Consider the following 19,922-nt stretch of genomic DNA (forward strand, 5'->3'; position numbering starts at 1 on the left):
TAACCTAAGTTTGACCGGATAACTGTAGTAACGGATTCTAAAGGATGCCTAACCCCTTCCCTTTAGGATAATCTAGAACCCTTGCCTAGAATCACGCTGATTAAGGAGACCATTAATAGAGGTTTAGTTTGACTTTGCCTTAGTTAATGTTTAGGTGTCCTAATTCACCAATAAACTAATTAGGTGGCGACTCCTTAAAATAAATAAAAAATAGGAATCACCAATATGTTGTACCTACTTTAACCCGTTTAAATGGGGTATAACAATAACTACAATACACACCTAATTCACTTCCATATAATACTTCCTCAACATCATTAGTATCATTCACAGGAAGATTATACTCCTAGCATACTAAGAATCATGACTGAAGTTAACTTACTACTCAAAGTATCATTATTTCCATATTTGAGCTTCATATTCTACTTTCTTCCCTTATCCAAGTTATTCAACCACTCAAATACTCTTAATAACATGAAATGAATGTAGAACTCACCTTTGATCATGTAAAGATGATCCTTGGATGTATGTAATTCACTTGAAAGAAACCCCAACTTCAATACTAATGGAATTCTTGACTTCTATCAACCCTAGTGAGCCTCTTTTGCACTTGATTCTCTTGATTCTTTGTAATGAATCCTTGATTTCCCTTATGTTTGTGTTAATATGGTGGAGATAATATTCTGGAGCTTTCAAGACTTGTGGAGAAAGTGGGAAATGAAAATTATGAACAAGGGTCATCCATTTACAATTGGAACTAGAAAGTTCCGGCGAAGCAGTTCGACGAGCGGGTCGACGACTCGTCGATGTGTTGACGGTCCGTCGACCTGCGCCTGCAGATCTGAGGTTGCAGAAATATGTTGACGGTGCGTAATGATGGTCCGTCGACGGCCCGTCGACGTTGACTGATTTCTGCAGATCTCCCAGAATCAGTTCAGATTGCGTCGATTCGATTCGTTCAACTTCTAATCCTGTAAGTTACCAGGAATACCTGCTGGTACATTTGTACACGGGGTAAGATACTTTCTACCTTCAAAACTCGGGCACGAGTCTCCATTCTTAAGGCATACCCAACTAGGAACTATAAGTTCTACTATGACGAAAATAAGAGGCGTAACACTTGGCTAGAGTTAGTCAAGTAGAGGTGCTTGCAATCGGAGTATTACAAGTGTGGAGGGACTACATGAGTTACTTCTTAGGTTGCATAAGCGTTATTGTAAGAGTGAGGGATTATGGGAGTTAGTTCCTAACTTACGATAGAGTTGTAACCTGAAGTTGGTAGTGTAGTGGAGTTGAAATCCTACATGGGGTAAGTCGTGATTTTTAATCCCTTGAGCAAGGAGTTTTCCACCTAAAAATCTTGTGTTGATTCTCGTACTGCACTGCATAAGGGAACTGGTACACAACCAGGTCCCTCCATACTGTTTGGTGAACGCACAACCTCTATCAAATACCATTCCGACTTAGAGCTTTTTGGGAGTATTCAAGGCTGTTCTTCATAGAAAATCATTGTGGTAAGTTCTTTCACCTTCCTTTCCATTCCATGTTACATTAATCACCATTGGAATCCATTAAACATGCTAGTTTCCTAAAGAAATGGTGGATTGAAAGAGGGTTTTGTTGGCTCTTCATTCTAGGCTATTAAATCTCGAATTAATGGTTGGGTTAGCTCCTTTAAGCATGGGACTAATGATTAGAGTCTACTATTTCACGATCTTTTCATTATTAGTGTGTAATTTATGAAATTGGAATCCGAATTTAAGTGATTTGTTATTTCTTCTAGATTATAATTGATGGGAATTGATCACCTAGAACATTAATTTCATGTTGAGACCTATAGATTCCTAATTTCATCTGTTTAGTTCATAAACCTCATTCCATAGGTTAGGATTTGGGTCTTGGATAGAAGTAAGGGTTGAATGATGTTTCTTCTTGATTCTAATTTCATAATTCGGATATGATTAGACTTCCATTATCACGAGGCACAAAGGAAGGGCAAGACTAAGGTTTGACTGGTGGAGATTTGTTGTTCGGCTTTCCAGTTAGGTTACGGTTTACCTTATGGTGAGACTTCGATTAGCGAAGCGTATGTTTAGATGATATTATCGGAAAATGCATGTAAACCTTCGAGCATAAAGTTGGGTTGAATATTGCCTTAGGTTGGGCCTTGTTGAATAATTTGGGGGCTAGCCACCCCGTTGCGTTATCGACTTATCTTGTTAGCCTGTTTGGTCGAGCTTATTGTTTTCGCAAAAGTGTTTTTTTTTTTAATAAGCTTTTATTTTAAAAGAGTAAGGCGTTTGATCAAGTTTTGGGGAAAAAGAGAAGTGTTTTTTGGGAGTAACCAAAGCTAAAAAGGTTAGCTTCCGTCCAAAAAACACTTTTTTGGAACACTATTGAGAAAATTACAATTACAATTACTTTTTGAAAACTTGACCAAATACTAATTTCTCTTCAAAAATATTTTTTAATTAATTGATCAAACACAAACTTTTTTTGCCAAAATATTTTTTTTTTGAAAAACACTTTTAGAAAAAGCAATTTTCAAAATAAGTTGATATTAGAAGCTTGACAAAACTGGCTATAAGTGGATTGTTTTTTTCCTTTTCTGAAAGGACTTAACACTTTTTTTTGGAAATGGTTCCTTTACGATTTGTTTTTTAAGAAAAAAAGATCGTGTAACATTATGCATTATTTGAAAAAAAATTATGTGAAAAAAAAAGACATAAGATTAAAAATAGATTTGTAAAGGGCATTGAAAAACTTTTCTATGGTACTAATTACACCATATAAAGTTGGGGGAAAGTCCAAATTTATAAATGTACTATTTAAAATTCTCAAGTTTATCTTACGTTACACTTTTTATTTATTTATACTCTTATTTTTAGTAAATTATCTCATATTTGCCCTTGCTATAAATGGAGTTGAAACGAAAAAAATAATGAACTACAATGCACTTTCACCTAACAAATTTTTTGGAAAAAAAGGATCAAAATTTGCCTGTCAATTTCTTACTGTAATTTAAATTATTCTTACATTGAAACTCCATTAAGTGTCAAGTACAAATTTAAGATTCTTTTTCTTAAAGGTGGGTCATATTAAATCAAAATTTTAACATGAAGCATTGCTCAATTTCAAATAGAACATAGCAAATTTGATATATTTCCTAGTAATATTTTATTAGAATACTGAACACCACTTGATATAAAAGTGAAATATTTTAGTGAGAGAGAGAAACATAAAGGACATGTGCAAGTGTGCTCAAGAAAAATCAAAAACAGACTTATACTAGGTTTAAATTGACATGATTTGGCATTGAATAGGAAAAAATCGAACCAAATCTATATATTATCACGATCCATTTTTGCTTGTTACAATTGGCACATAACGAACCACTCTCCCCCTTTTGGCAAGCTATTTTTCATTATTAAACCAATATGAATGCCAAATCAAAGCATTAACATTGCAAATAATAATATCTCAATAATTCATAAACAGCGGAAACTAAAGCAATAATAGTAACAACGGAAACTAAAGCAATAATAGTACAAGTCTGAAAGTCAATTCAAATATCTCACATATGTAGTTAAGGAGTTCTTATAGACTATGAATACATGGACAATGGATGCATCCCAAAAACATGAATAAACGAAAGAGAGCAGAGACATAATCACAATCCAAGCGGTCGGCTCACATCGGTTGATATTGCCCAAACAAAATCAATGGTGCCCCACAGTACCCACTAGTAGAAGGATCTGAACTGAGCAGTAAATAGATTTGGTGAGCATAAAGTCCAATAAAATCATAAATTTGTACCTCCGTCTTACCCCGTGGAACTAATCTTCAAAATAATGCATGAAAGAAAAATACAGCATAATAATAATAATAATTATAAACAATCATAACAAGTATAATAGTACCTCGAGCATAGTTCGTAATAACAAACCGCATAAACATGTATATCACATTATAGTCGCGAGAGAGTATAACATAGAGTAATAGCTCAAAATAGCATATATGTTCTAGTATGCACTCGCCCTACAATATACTAGGTAATTACAAAGCGATTATGCAAGTTTTAATTCATGCTTTTGGAAAAACAAGCAATCCCAAGGTAAAAGTGTCACTCACCTTGAAACTGACAACCTTTCTTAATTCGGAATGTGAAGATCTCCCCCAGAACAACCTCCAACACTCTCAATCTATGCATAATATCGATTGACGGTGTCAATTACATTAATCGGAGCAATCATTTTCATATATCTAGGTCAAGCCTAGGTCAAAATCAGCGGAAAGTTAACAAAAAGTCTATCCATAGCCAAACTAGTCGAATCCCAAAATAAGTTCTAGAACCAGATTACCCATACGCTTACGATCTCAATTTTATAATCAAGTATCGACTTTGACTTGATTATCAAATTCCTAAATTTCCTATTTAAGAAACTAAGTCAAAATCCTTAAATTGATCTCTTGAGTCTCATTGAACTTATAAAGGTTTGAACCCCATGAATCCTTCCTTGGTTTTGAACTCCATAAAGCTTTCCTTGGATCCCAGTTGTTAATCCTTTAAATTTCAGTGGCATTTGCTTATGTCCAAAGCTTTTTTCGGGTCAACAGAGTGGCTAAATGCAACTTTTAAATAGTAAGCTAATATTTGATATTAAGTCTTAAAAGTAGATATTGACCTATTTCGTCCAAAAGGTTTTAGAAGAATACCAGGTATTCCTATGCATATTTTCACGTATCATAACTTCATATGGCAAATTCAAAATTTAGACGTGGTGAATTCTGCTTCTGCATTAAAAAGTAGGTTCTAAAACGCATATCCAACTTAATGGTACGTGTTAAAAAAAAAAAAAAAAGCACATCCAACTCTATATGTTTGTTTTTCAGACACATAGAATTTGTTTCTGAAACTACTCAAAAGTTGTTAGAATGTGAAAACCGGCATTTGGATCCGCCACTGTGAATCATATTCATCTCATTCTGTCGAACGAAACAAAATAAGCATCATCCAGTTGATTGTTGTTGAAGTTTGAGAATTTACAGAGCTGAGCATTTGTCAATGACAGGAGGGTGGGGGGGTGGGGGGGGGGGGGGCACGTATATTAACAGAGGGTTAGAGATAAAATTCAGGGAACTGATCTTCAAATTTTTTAAAAAGAAAGAGAGATAATCATATATCATTGTAATTATAATATACTAAAGATATGAAAGTCAATCCTATGAGTCAAGTTTACAAGAAAGAATTCTATTGGTGGTGTCAAAATCTAAGAAAATTATGGAAGTATTATCTTTTGTACGCAATGATCTGGCCTCGCTCAACAAAGAGTTTGCTATTTTCTCTGCAGAAATCTCTTCATCTGTTGAGATTCTCTCTTTTGCCTGCACATCATACAATATTGAAAATGGGTAAAGAAGCTATAGCTTGGAAAGAATCCACAGGAACCACCAATATGCTTATACCTGTTGGACTAGTTGGACTGCCTTCTTAACATTAATAACATCCCAGAAGCCATCACTGGAATAACAAATCCACAAAGTTAAAGCATCTTTTAATCAACGGCAAATCACAAGAAAGTAACAGATACTCCACTATGTTTTTTAACACCCAATATTGGGCCGAACTGGATAAATCGGAAAGCAAATATAATTACAGCATATAAGGTAAGTGCAAGATTACTACTTGGATTCCGCTATAGGCCAACCCTCAGGGGTTGGCCTGGTGGTAATTGGCTTGAGCCTTGGGGTTTGCTCCCTTTCAAGGTCTCAAGTTCGAAACCCATTGGGTGCAAACAATTTCTGAGGGCCATCGGACTGGGGTAAAACCCTGAATTACCCGTGGTGCACTTGCGGGAAACTCCTTGCCGAGGGCCTGTGCACCCCCGGGATTAGTCGGGGCTCAAAGAGACCCGGACACCCGGTGCTTAATCAAAAAAATATAGGTACCCAATAAGGGTGCGAGTATCTGATATAGAGTAGGCTATTACTAATCTTTAACATGTCTTGAAGAATCTGGAAGAAATGTACTTATCGATGTCCTATCCGTTAGACGCAAGCATGTAAACTTTTTTTCTTTACGTACGGTAGAGGGTGGATTGGGGATATGAGAAGGAAAATCAGGATTAAGGAGAGAATGAAACAGCTCTGCAGCAATACATGAAATGACTTCAAATAAAGTAGAATTACCTAGCTATCAGTGCAAATCCTTTGCTAGCTTGATGTATGTACACAACTTGACTAATATAAGGTTCCGAACTGAAGCGAACATCTTGCTGTTTAAGAAATTTGTCTCCGAGCATACGAGCAAGGTTTAAACCTATTTAAGAGCAAGCAAATAAGTTGCTGGTTGATCTTTGAAATATACAGCGGGATACAAGCACAATAGAAACAAGAGATTCTACTCACCACATAGTCGTGTTTCCCCTTCTTTTAAAGGCTCCCCTGTTGCTTGGATACGCAGCCTTTCGGAGTGACTAGTTATTCTGTGATCTTCACTCATTTTTGTCTGCTTCCCATCAATACTGCCTCAAACAAAGACAGAACAGATGAGTTTAAGCTAAGTAGTTTACAATACCTATATATCTCTAAGTAATTTCCCCCCACCTTCCGTGGAATGAGTTGACAAGGCATGGCATCATAACAACTTGTAGCTACATATAAAATAGCACTACAGCCTAGTCCCTACAACTATGTACTGTCAATCAATCAACTATTAATCCTAAACTAAATGGATCAGCCATATAAATTCTAGTCATCCATGCGGTCTATTCGAACCCATTTTCTAATACTAAATAATGTGTTTTATAAGGTACATTCACGATGCTCTAAAAGTAAAGGTTCTCTAAATTGCACACTACCTCAAAACTAACAATTTCTTCGATAACAGTGGTGTTCACGCCAATTTATGCACACCTCAACTACTTATACTAATACAGTTTTCAGGTTACCATACCCACCGAAACATAGGCAGATGGGGGAAAAAAATCACCTAGTTTTATATAATTTCCTTGTTGGGATTCAAACTCTGATCTCCCGTGTTCTCCTAAAATTTAACATAAGTATCATAGCACTAAAAATTCTCATGAAAAACAGTGGACTCCATGCCAGATACAGCGATTTAGCTGGTACCAACTGTATAGATTATTTGTTTCAATTGTGTGGTGTTCTTAGAGTAAGTCCACATCAAGGATTAGTGTTGCACCTACTAAACCAATGCGTTCTAACATCCATATAGGGCATGGTGAAACCATTTCCGCGAACTATTCCTATTTAATCCTCTATGCATGTCGTATGCACCTTTTGTCGGATTAGATCATCTAACCTTGTATGATACACCCATCTTCACATCCGCATTTTTACGACAATCATTTAATGAATATTTTGAGCTTTAGACGCTCAATATCTACACTTATATAACATTTTTGGTCTCACAACATGTAGATGAAATTTGCAGAACAAGTGTCGGGTAAATCTGCACACTAAAGATGGAGGCATGGAGCATATGAGCTCACACTCACATTGAATGTTGTATCCAGGATTCAAATATGCGATCTCCAGGTTTTTATTCCTGCGTCTCAACCAGTCAGTCATCCCCCCCAGACTACCCAACCGATATATTTTAGTGTTGGATTAGATATTAATAAAAATTTATACTAACCAATCAAAGAAAATTAGACTATAGATCGATAAATCTGAAGGAATTTTCCAACAGAAGGGATATTTAAACAAAAAGGTTGGTAACAGACCATGCAAAGCAAATAAAGTCATTATTAAATATAAGACAAGAATGAAGAACGTCAAAAGCAATCAAATGCCATATTTAACTGCAGCCATGTATTTAATAGTTAGCAAATGAAATTACTGATGGAAGTGTGAGGACGCACTTTAAAACACAAGCTGAATCTCCCACATTTGCACATTGCGCATAAAAATTTTCATGACCATCAGCCCAAACTAGAAGCACTGTTGCAGTACATCCCTGACACATTAGTTGTAGCAATAAGGAAGATATTAGTAAATTCAACAAACTAATACCTATAACAGCTTTCACTCTTCCAAAGTAAGAGCATGTAACTCTAACAGTGATGTGCAGCATGAACTTAATAATCAAACAATAAAGGCAAGAAACATGAGAACAAGGGAAATCTGCAAACCACAAAATTCTGTTCTCAACTCACAACATTCATACAATTAAACTTGACACACACACACAGAGACACAGGCTTACATACTTGCTACACACTTAGAGATAAAGCTTTAGTCAGCTGAATAAGGCTTATAAGATTTACAAAATAAGTCTAGGTAAAAACCTCATAGTGGTGATCTATACTTGCTTCAGTTTGAGAAAACGCCTCTCTAAGAACATCTGAAGCATCAGACTGTGATAATACCCTCTCCCTTCTATATGAATCTGATAGGATGCTAGCAACCATCTGAGGCATTATTCTGTATAAGGCAAGAAACCACGAAGATAAAATTAGCACACAGCTGCGACGAAGAATTTGCTAACTAGCAAAGACCAAATAACAATGAATTCAGGAAATTTAATTAAAGATTTAATTTTTAAAGTTGATTCCAAAATTTCAATGACTAAAGAAGATGTGCTATCATCCAGAATCTAGAATGCTTCTCAGGAGATTTTCTCCATAAACCAAGAAAATACAGCCTATATCATTGGCGGAAAAAACAACCAATTGCTTTGTGACTGGTAAAATTGAAGAAAACATCATCTATGATCTCTTTGGGTCAAGATTAAGTTTTATTTTTAGTGGTGGAGTTACATGACATAGTGGTTTTTTTTTTTTTTTTTATTTTTTATTTTTTATATAAAGATTACATAACATAGTGATTATTACTTACTTGCTGACAGACGCTGCAGCATCTGCTCCTCCGTGTCCGTCGCATATCCCAAACAATCCAAACTACAATGTCAGATACACAAATCTTTTGGTCATTATATTTTGGCCAGTAAAATAGTATAAAGCTTTCAATTGTAAAACCTTATCCGTCCCCGGAAGAGGCCAATGGTAATAGCAAACATCTTCCATAGGCAGCTTCTTTCCTCCTCGACGTACGGCCATGGCATCTGATGCGACACCAATCCCAAATGGGACCTGATCAGTTTGGGATCTAATTTGTACCTGGAAGAGGGGAAAAAATCAGATGACAATGAGCATCTATATACACGCCTGCAATCACACATTTATTACCATTTATTACCAATTTTCTGTTTTGGTTTGTCCGGGAGACATGTAAACTTTTCTGATATAGCATCCATTTGAACAGTTCAATGACTTAAACCAAGCATTTCGTGATTAATTGACTCCAATACACTAGGTTTTCCTTCCTGAATATTAGCAACTTTTTAAACAGCTCAAACTTTTCTTTCAATTCCTAATCAAACCAGACCATGTTAAATAGCACAGAGGTAACAGGTTTTACAGAGATTTTCTTCTTTATTGTCAATGAAAAAATTGATTGACTCAAATAACACTAGGTTTTCCACCCAAATATTAGCAGCTTTTTGATCATACAGCTCAAACTTTTCGTTCATGATGTCTATCCCTAATCAAACCAAAGCATGCTACATAGTACAGTAGGTAACACATTTTACAGAGATTTTCTTCTATGTTGTCAATGACAAAATTGGAAATTATGATTGCCAGCCCTTTTTTTATAACCGTGGTGTCCGGGCCAGCTCTCGCGCACCTCGACTAATTCCATGGTGCACCTACCACCTCCCACCAACAACAAATACCAGGTAACTCTGTCCACCAAGGCTATGACAGATGGGAAGAAATCATCTAGTGTTTTTGTCTCAGCTGGGATTTGACTCTCAACCCACTTCATTGACCACTAGGCCACACCCTTGGGTACTATGATTGCCAACCTTTTAGCTCAAGGAATGGAAAAAAGGCTCACTTCAAATAGAAACAGCCGGGATAACACTCGCCAAAATAAACGCCATTACAGGATCGCAACAGCTTAAACATGAATAGATATACAAAGAGTGAAGGTTGACATAACTAAGCAACATTTGTATAAAAAAATTGACAAAGGAAAATGGTAGGTGGCTTGAAGGGTCATGGTTGTTCACTAACACTCTAAGTCTATAGAATAGCAATGACATACTAAGCCAAAATATTGTTCATCTTCCTACTACTGCCTCCTCACAAAAGAGCTAAATTGGATTGCAAGGGCAAAAGTCACCAACTTGGGTCCAGATTTAGGTATTGAGCAATTTACTTTTTTGATAATAAAACATGTAAATTTTGAGCTGTGTATAAAGACGTAACAAAACCCTGGCCTGGATATCACTGTTTGTGCGCACCTCGAATAACTTACTGGATATCTGCTACCTCTCACTCTCTCAGCAATACCAGTAAAGGATAACTATGCCAACCAAGAGTTAAGCAAATGCAAAGAATTCAACTAGTGTCGCCTCTGCTGGGATTCAATCCTTGGTTCCAAGGCTGTGACTGACTGACTGCACGCACCTCTTTGACCACTAGGATAAGTAGGAGTAGGACAGACACAGGCAATACAAGTTTAGGCAGCGAGATAGGAGTGAAGCTGAGGTGAGACAGATATTAAGGTAGCTAAATGTAGATTTTAGATATCTGGGCTCAATGTTCCTGAAGAATGGAATGATAGATTAACACACACAGTATTAAAGTAGGATGTTTGAAATGGAGGAGTGTCACAAAAGTATTATGTGATAGAAAGCTACGTACCAAAGAGAAAGGCAAATTCTATAGAATGACTGTACTACCAACAAAGTGGTAAGGGAGTGAATGTTGAGGCTCTAAAGCTCAACATGTCCAAAATGAGTGTTGCAGAGATGCGAATATTTAGATGGATATGCGGTCATACAAGATTAGGTAAGATCGTAAAAGATCACATCCATCATAAGGTGCAAGCAACACATATAAATGAGAAAATGAGAAAATTCTTGAGATGGTTTGGCCACATGTTACGTAGGCGTCTAGATACACATGGGTTCTTACATGTGAAACATGATGATTGAAGGTGTCAACAGAGGAAAAGTTAGACCTAAATTCACATGGAAAGAGATTATTTCAACATATTTAGGGTATTTCTGAATACAGGCAGATCTAGCAAAAGATAGAGAACAATGAAAGTTGAAATCCGTATATGTGGTACCAACTAGAAGACTAGTGCTTACGAGAAGACTCAGTATATTAGAAATATAAGCACCAGAATATATATGTTGGACCAAGCATAATCTTTAAGTACGAAGTATTGATACATTTTGGACCCAAACAGAGCATTTATGATATCATTCATACTGCCGATCCCAGCTAGCTTGGGATTGAGGCATAGCTCTTGTATTAGATCAATTTTTTTAGTAAACCCATGCTAGGTCTCTACCTTGCATTTGTATCATACTAAAAGGCTACTTTAATCCCTTTCGAAATCCAACTTTCTTATTCACCTTGTCGTGACTGGTTTCAACTCATTTAATCAGAAGAGATCAAATTATCCGTGTTCAGTAGAATAAAGAGCAAACTGCAATTTCTGTGATCAATCTGTAGCTCAGTCCTTATTTTAATACATATAGCACTTAGAGCATTCAAGATTCTGTCCACATGAAATGAGCCATTGGTTTCTTCACGTGAAATATGAGTTTTGGAAAAGAACTTAAAGGCTTCATCAACTTCTATCGCACTCCATACCTTTTTTAGTTGCTATTTGGGAACCCCGTACCCTACATCATACAACTTATACCATCATCCCCAGAAAATGAGTTCAACCCAATAAAAAAGCTGCTCGGATTTCCACTAATTTGCAAGGGGTAGATTTGGAGCAAGGAGACAGAGGGATAGAGCACGATAACAGTGGATGGATAGCATCAACGAGGGAAGCCATGGAGAGAGCACAAAAATGAAGTTTCAAGGAGGTTATATATCTGGCATTTTCTTCTCCTTTTTTTTTTTTTTTGATAAGTAATTACCTCGAGCATACAATTCAAATATTGTCATCAGGACACCTTTTTCTTTATGGGGGTGATGGGAAGGATGCTAGAGCACAGTGTATCCATTAGTGCCAATGAGTTTCCCTTCTTGCTGGTGCTCCTTGACTGTAGGTATCCTTTGTTTTCATAGAAACTCCTTGGTCGTCAGTTTTGCAACAAATAAATTTTATTAACTTTTAAAATAGCCAGCCTTGAATACAGTTACACATGGAAGTATTAGAAAGCGAAGATACTCTGTCTCTATTAAAATTGGTGCCTTTATTTAGGGGGAAGGATCAGCAAGGAATTCATTGTCTGTTTATTCATTTATTTTGTGGGAGGGGATGGGTCCATCTCAAACGAAGAACCTTAACATAGTGCCAGCAGTACAAAGTCCATTGACTTACAAATATTCTCGAAGTTGTGCCAAGTGTTATTATGTCTCCATTGGCAAGCTCAACTGGATCACCCCACTGTCTGCTCCCAGAATGAGGATTATGCACAGCATGGGAATTTACTAGTGTGCCATTCAAGCTACCCATGTCAACCAGCTCCCACCTCAATTTCTGAAACAATAAAGGTGAAATGTGTCTTCTATTTAATTTTCTTTTGCAAATTAATAACTGAGAAACAATATAACATGTTAATAATAATATCAGCCAAGATCCATAAGAATCCATAATTTCAAAGGACATACATTTATATTCCAGTTTATCATTGCATGCTTGCCAGAAACCTCTGAATCCTTCACCACGATATCACTAGGTGTCACTCTTCCAAGAGTAAGTGGAAGCCTAGATGTATCTGTTGACTGCATGGAATGCTGAAGACCTTCACAGGGTCCTGAGATAACCTCCAGCATGAGGATGCTTCCTGCACTTCTAAAAGAAAAATATGATGACACTGTTTACACATGCTTCCAATCAAAAGAGTGTGAAAAAACATCAAGCACTTGTCATAGTGGTAGAAGAAATTACTTTGATCTTTAGTATCTTTTGAAACAAAATCTCCGAACTTCTCATTCTGTATTGCCGAATTCGATCTGTACTTTACATCTTCTGGTCTGATGTGTTTCTGTTCTTCTGCTAGCTGATTAAACACAAGTGGACGCTTAAGCGTCTGGCCAATAGAAATATCTTCTGAAGTATCACAAACATCCAGAACAAAACTGTCGCCTGGAAAAAGCAACTGAAGTTATGAACCACAACGAATAAAAAGCCAATCAACAAGGAAGGAAGCGTTATATACTATGTGATAATTGAGGATTTATGGGGGCCAGCCTTTGTTTATGAACAAGTCCCTGTGTCCAGGGAGATCCATAAGCCCCTTGATTCTGGTGACCGCCTGCATCATGAGCATAACCTCTAGAATAGTCATGACTCTGGCTTTCAACTACATGCAAATCATCTGAAATAAGAGGCCTCTCTATATCTTCAGCCTACATAAAAGATAATTACAGCAATTTCAAAAGAATGAACCAAAAGGGGCGCAGGGAAGATAGAGCCAAACTTATTATAAACATGAAGAATGAACAACTAGGAAGACATTTAAGGTAACCCTAGAACACATAGTAGCTCCAGTAGCATCCTTTGAAAGTCATTCATATCAGACAGTGAGTCAAAAGTAACATACACCTGCATAGGAACAAGATAGTCCACAACCTTTCTTCTTACCCAAATCTTTTGTAAGGACTTCACTTAGATACGGAATGCCCAAAAAGATCAAAGCATGAGAAGGTTAGAAAGTTTATCTATATATGTTTATATGTTAACAGCTGTCAGATTCTAGCAAGTCATGACACGGGGACAAGGCTAGTCTAGAATTATAACAAATTCATAGACAGAATAATGGATATTAAAAACAAGAAAAGAACTTGGAAGACATGGGCAAATAAAGTAAGAAAAGTATAACGCGGAAAATGAACGAGTATCATAGACGTGATCAAATACCCTCACTCAAACTTCAAAGTCAATACACAAATTGTTGCAATCTATAGAAGCTCTATTTCATCTTAAGAAGTTCTAATAAATTACATACAGGAGTGGGAGAGTGCAAAAGAATTAATCCCTTATGTTGAGTAATCTACAGTCTCTAGGTGCTATATGATCTACCAAATCATCTAGAATCTAACATTTCCTTTTTTTATTGAAAAAAAGAAGATGAAATCCCTCCATTTAAAATTGAATGGTGTCTGACTTTCTTAGCATCAGATAGAAATCTCCGAATTAATACTACAGCCATTATGCACTATTAGTCCAATATAGCTTTACAACTTTGCAGTTACATATAGATTAAATTCCCTGTGTTGTAGTGCAAAGCACAACAAATAATAATTAATATTACCATAAAAGTAATCTATAATGACCTTTAGCATTCAACCGTGAGATCCAGTTAGAAACAAATAAAGTATCAAGTGTTTTTTCAGTAACGATAATAGAAATATAGTCAAGGACAAAAAAAAAAAAAAAAAATCCCTTCCTTAACACTTAACCTTTTGAATGAAGTGATCACACAATTCAACATAATAGCAGAACAAGCAAGATCCTAGATTCAAGTCTCGCCGTCACCCATCAAAAAGTTTTCCACGTGCCAATAAAATAATCCAACCGCACATAAAGAGACATCTTGAAGATATAATTAAATAAGTCCACCCCCTTCACCAACTTAACCTTCAAATGAGATGTGTAAAGCCTTGTAAGATTCTATGCTTTGAATTTCGGTAATAACGGGTTTAATGACGTAATTAGGGTGCCCCGAGGCGGGATCCACACAGCCTAATAAAGTGTTTGAGGTATACCAATGTGTGCATGTTATGAATTAGAAGTGGTAAAGTGGCCATATGAAGCTAAAATCAAAGTTGAAAATGTTAACGGGAAAAACGCCCAAAGTAACTCATGGCTTTAACTTCAAAATAGCATTATTCCCAATGTATACGAAACTTGGCTATAGTTAATATGAAAATCGTATCCAAAAAGCGAATTACTCTCAATGTATAAGGAAATTGGCTATGTATGTATGTATGTATATATATATATATATATATATATATAAATTGTAGTCCTTCAGTCTAGTTTCCAACCTTCATAGCATTCATCAATCTGAGCTTTGTAAAAAAAGTTATGGCCTTTTTATCAACGAGTGACATGAAGCCTCTAGCGCTCCAGATAGGTCCACGATGCGAGCTTCACGGCAAGGACCCCTGGTGTATAAAATGGCAGTTATGGGCAGTAAAACCATTTTACTTGAAAGGGGTTATGGTTGGGAGCTTCAAAGTAGGGACCTTGAGTTAGCAAGGTTGTTAAGAATGATAATTTGAGTTTAAGTATAGTCAATATACATGGATTCTAACATCACCTTTACATACAAAACATTAGATTTCTTCATCAAATCTTCAAGAACTCAAAAATCACTCAAGTTGTGATTTTCAAGATTTGGGCTGCAAGATGTAATCTCACTTCAAGTTTTGATTATGATGCGTAAATAAGCTTATTGAGTATGTTTATGAGCTAGATTCATGGATTAAATATGGTATTGAATAACTCCAGAAAAGGGTGTTCTTGACATTGAAGAACTTAGGGAGGAAGGAGATGAATAATAACTTGGGGTTAAGAAATTGAGTTAATTATGGACACTAATAACTCAATTGAGTTAATATATGCTTTGCAATGGAATTTTGTACTTGAATCATGGGAGTAATATGGGAAAAGAGATTTGGATAGCTTATAGCCCATGTTGGACCCTAAATGGGTATTGTTGGATTCAAATGAGTAAAGATTGTTGGAAATAGAACATCCTTGTGTAGATGGATTGTTGTTGCACGTCATTAGGTGTGTTGGTGCATTGATTGAATTGATAAAGCTAAACGTTGGAGGTAAGTTAAAGGGACAAGGCATAGAAACACACCTAAACTATGATGAAATTGCCAATTACACACCTAAACTATGTTGGGGTTCTATGAGGCTATGACACCCCTGAACTTATTTTTTTCGTATTATTTACCATCTTCACCAATTAGCTGGTAAAAGAAAATGTTAAAACGCGGCATGTGCAAATACATACTTAACCCTGATGAAGTGCAACAACAATCCATCAATTCAAACATGTTCATAGGTTAGGTGTGTTCCAATGATGGAAGAAGTAGGAAATAGCTAAAAAAAAAATTATTAATTTTAGTAATTCATATGTTTCCTCCAAAAGCATCAACTGTACCTCAAGGTCCTGGACAGATACAACCATGTCAAATATCATAATAGGGCCCACAAAACAGAATATCATGGGAGGTAAGATAAATCGCCTCTTAGAACTTCCTAAGTAACCACTGAAAATGACATAACGATGTAGTTAGCTCTTCAAGAAAACCAAATAAGTTCGACACCCCTGGAACTTTAATTGCTCAGTCATTTTGGGATCACATTGGCATTCAGTTCCTAATAGAGCAAAAGAAACTTTTCCAAGACTCAGAGTTTCTCCTCTGTCCAAGCTTGCTCTCCTAAACCATGTGAAAAACATAGTATCCCTAAATATACAAACCAGGCTGAGCTGTCCAACATTCAATTCAGAAAATGCACTAAACTAGGCAACAATACCAGCTCCGTAAACCAAGAAAGTTTCAAACTTTGCCATCCCCAAATACAACCAAACATCATGATCTACCATTGACATCTCCCATCTCATCATCTCATTAAAACTATAATCAATCAATCAACTACACCTCAATTCAAAACAAAGATGGGTCAGCAACATCAATTCCTCTCTATCAGCCCACAAGAACTATAAACCCTAACAAATTTAATCCAAACCAAGAAAAGTTTCAACCTTTTTTACATTTCACCATATTAGGAGCGAAAAAGTTTTTTTCTTTGGGGTCAGACATAAACAAGAATCAAAACCCTATAACCAAAATTACAGAAAGACCATATATTTGCATCATCCAGCAATTTTGAGGCAAATTAAAAACAATAAGCAAAACCCCAACAACCCAATTGCATAAAAGATCATTTCTTGACTTAATTTACATCAAAAAAAGAGAGTGGGGGGGTCTGACCTTGATGTTGTTCTTGTTGTTGCGAAAGACAGAGTTGGAGGAGATGGGAGATGAGTAAAAGAAACGCCATGGCTTATACTTGCAGGCGATGAGGATAAAAAAGAGGATGAAAAGGAGCATAACAAGAGCTATAATAAGAAGACCCTGTTGTTTCGATAAGAGAATGTTGTTGGTGGTCATGGTGATGGTATGATCAGCAGCACCTGGCATAGCCTTTACCATCGGTGAACCGTGTGATGGTGATTGATGAGAGAGAATTCTAACTCACTCTTCCCTAACTATTTCTTTACAACCAACCCCTTTCTCTCTGTTGGCCTTTCCGACAACCTCGCTTTGAAATGGTCGCATTTATATTTTCTTTGTTTTCTCCACCCCCTTTTGATATAATAATCTTTTCTCTTCTTTTTTGGTACAATACGATGATCATCTCTGACTTACCAGCAATACTAGGATTATATTTAACCACTACTGCTCCATCCGTTCCGGTTTAAATGTCATAGTTTGACCGAACATAAAAATGCATAGAGATTTTTTAATTTTGTGGTACTAGATTAAAGATGTATGTAGTCGTTTCAATCTTGTGATCTTAAACTTGTCATCTAAAATGTTGGAATTAAAAAGCTTACTAAATATAGAAAGATATGTTATTTTTGGGACATACCAAAAAGAAAAGTAAGACACTTAAATTGAGACCGAGGGAATACCTTTTTTTTTGCAAGTTTTGCTCCCAACTTTCAGCTATTTCATTTTTCTACTTAGACTATCAACTAGATATTTTTTAATATGTAGATGGTGATATTTCAGAAAGAAAAAAAAAATGAATAATTGGTCTAATCAGCTTCAACGTATATTTTAATATATAAATGGTAATAATTCCAATAAAAAAAAAATAACTGATAGTTAAGATTTAAAACTCAGCAAAAAGAAGTGATGGTTCAAGTGACCACTAATTTCTATATTTATGAGTTTGTGTTCTAACTATGGAAAAGTATATGCATACACGTATATTATAGCTTGTAGCAGAAGAGAGCGTGGTTTCGGGTTTTGCATTTATATACACACATGGACCTGTCAATTGTCAACGATCTAAATCTGATAATGGACCTTACTTAGCAGATGGGATTTGCCGCAACTATATCTGTTATCTTGCTTTTTATCTTGATCATTATTGAGTGTTTTTGCTAATGACCAATTGATCCTTGTTTACGCAATAAATTTATTTTTACCTAGTTCCAATTTCATTAAATATTCTTTTGACATAATAATGATCTAATAAATAGTAAGTGTACATCTGTTACTAGGCATATACAAGTTGAACGATCCAAAAAAATATTTAGTATTCGGTGTTCGAGAGTCCCAAATAAAAAAAAGGTACCAATCTCGCGATCTAAATAGGCTTCTTCAAATGATGTTTTTATTAATTACAATATGCAACATGTGTTTCAATTTTCAAGTTTAAATCTTCAATGTTTCAATCACACGAGAAAAAACAGCTACGCGTGAATTGCATGAAAGTTATCCGTATAATAGTCGTGACTCCTGACACGTAACTCGCACACTTAATCCACACACATCTCACTGCTCCTCAAACGCTTTTGTTGTTATTGTTGCCTTACCCCTCTCTCTCGTGTAAATTAGTTGTTCATATCTTAGGTTGTTTCCTAAAAGTGTCTTTTTTCCTTATTATATTTACATTTAAGGGTGTGGCAAGTTTTTTTCGAGTTGACGATTATCGACTTAGTTCATTAAAATTGACAATATGACAAGTATTCTCTATTAGTTAAGGAATATTCTAAATAAAAACATATACATGCTTTAAAATTTAAAAGGATCAATCGAACTTCCCACATAAATGCATTCTCTCAAAAAGGAAATGAAAGTTGTACGAATTGTCCTTTTCCAAATGTTTTCTTCACTTGGAATTTACATTGTCTAGCAGAGATATTTTTATCATACATGATAATATCACTCTATATCAATGTTGTGCAAACCGAAAGAAAAAAGATAGTTTACGTGGTGGCTAAAATTAGAAGAGAAATGTGAATTGGTTGCAAATCCCATGAATTATGTCAACTTTCTATATTTTATTTTATTATATATAAGTGCCAAAGGAGGACCAACATAGCATTAATAAATTGTACATAGAACATTTCATGTTGTACCCATCTATTTCTATTATATTATATTCTATTTTATATTATATTATTATATATAAGTGTCAAAGGAGGGCCAACACAACATTAACAGATTGTACATAAAGCATTCCATGTTGTATCCTATTTCACTGATGAAGGACATGTTAGATTGTACTATAAATTTTGCCAATTTCATTAATGATGAATGTACACGTGTTTGTATAAAAAGATTCAATTATGATTCTCGGACACATTTATTTCCTCCGTGCACTTTTATTTATTCACTTTTGACTTTCACGTTCTTTAAGAATTAATAAATGAAGTACTCCCTCCGTCCCATATTACTTGGCTTTAAGAATTAATAAAAGGGGTACTCCCTTCATCCCATATTACTTGGCCACATTACTAAAAATATATGTCTACTTTTCTATTATGTGTTTTTCTTATGTATAATAAACGTCTAAGGTGGATAAACACAACAACAATAAGTTGTACAAAAAGTAACTGAATTCAGAAGTTAAACATTAATTTTATCTCTTGTGTATTTATTTTTTTAAGTCCCCACGGGTCCGCAGTGTCTAAATTGTCCTTTCATTTCCTTCATTTGGCATATACTCCCTCTGGCTCAATTTAAGTGCCTACATTTGACTAGACACAGAGTTTAAAAAATAAAGATAGACTTTCAAATCTTGTGGTTCTAAATTAAAAATGTGAATAATATAATAAAATATCCTTTTAAATCTTGTGATTATAAACTTGACATGTA

General features: G+C 35.5%; 1 protein-coding gene across 1 annotated transcript; it reads right to left on the bottom strand.

The window, feature by feature from the left end:
* Nucleotides 1-5,131: 5,131 nt before the first annotated feature.
* Nucleotides 5,132-17,458, bottom strand: LOC132644965 (protein phosphatase 2C 70). The gene is made up of 13 exons (XM_060361662.1): nucleotides 17,022-17,458; nucleotides 13,226-13,415; nucleotides 12,955-13,152; nucleotides 12,675-12,850; nucleotides 12,385-12,543; nucleotides 9,003-9,143; nucleotides 8,863-8,924; nucleotides 8,313-8,448; nucleotides 7,887-7,981; nucleotides 6,409-6,524; nucleotides 6,190-6,319; nucleotides 5,467-5,521; nucleotides 5,132-5,385 (listed from the first exon to the last, which is right to left on the bottom strand). Exons 1-13 carry the CDS (start codon nucleotides 17,241-17,243, stop codon nucleotides 5,224-5,226), a joined length of 1,842 nt encoding a protein of 613 aa, XP_060217645.1. The 5' UTR covers nucleotides 17,244-17,458; the 3' UTR covers nucleotides 5,132-5,223.
* Nucleotides 17,459-19,922: the final 2,464 nt, after the last annotated feature.

This window comes from Lycium barbarum, chromosome 6 (genome assembly GCF_019175385.1).
Source record: "Lycium barbarum isolate Lr01 chromosome 6, ASM1917538v2, whole genome shotgun sequence".
Classification (NCBI taxonomy): domain Eukaryota; kingdom Viridiplantae; phylum Streptophyta; class Magnoliopsida; order Solanales; family Solanaceae; genus Lycium; species Lycium barbarum.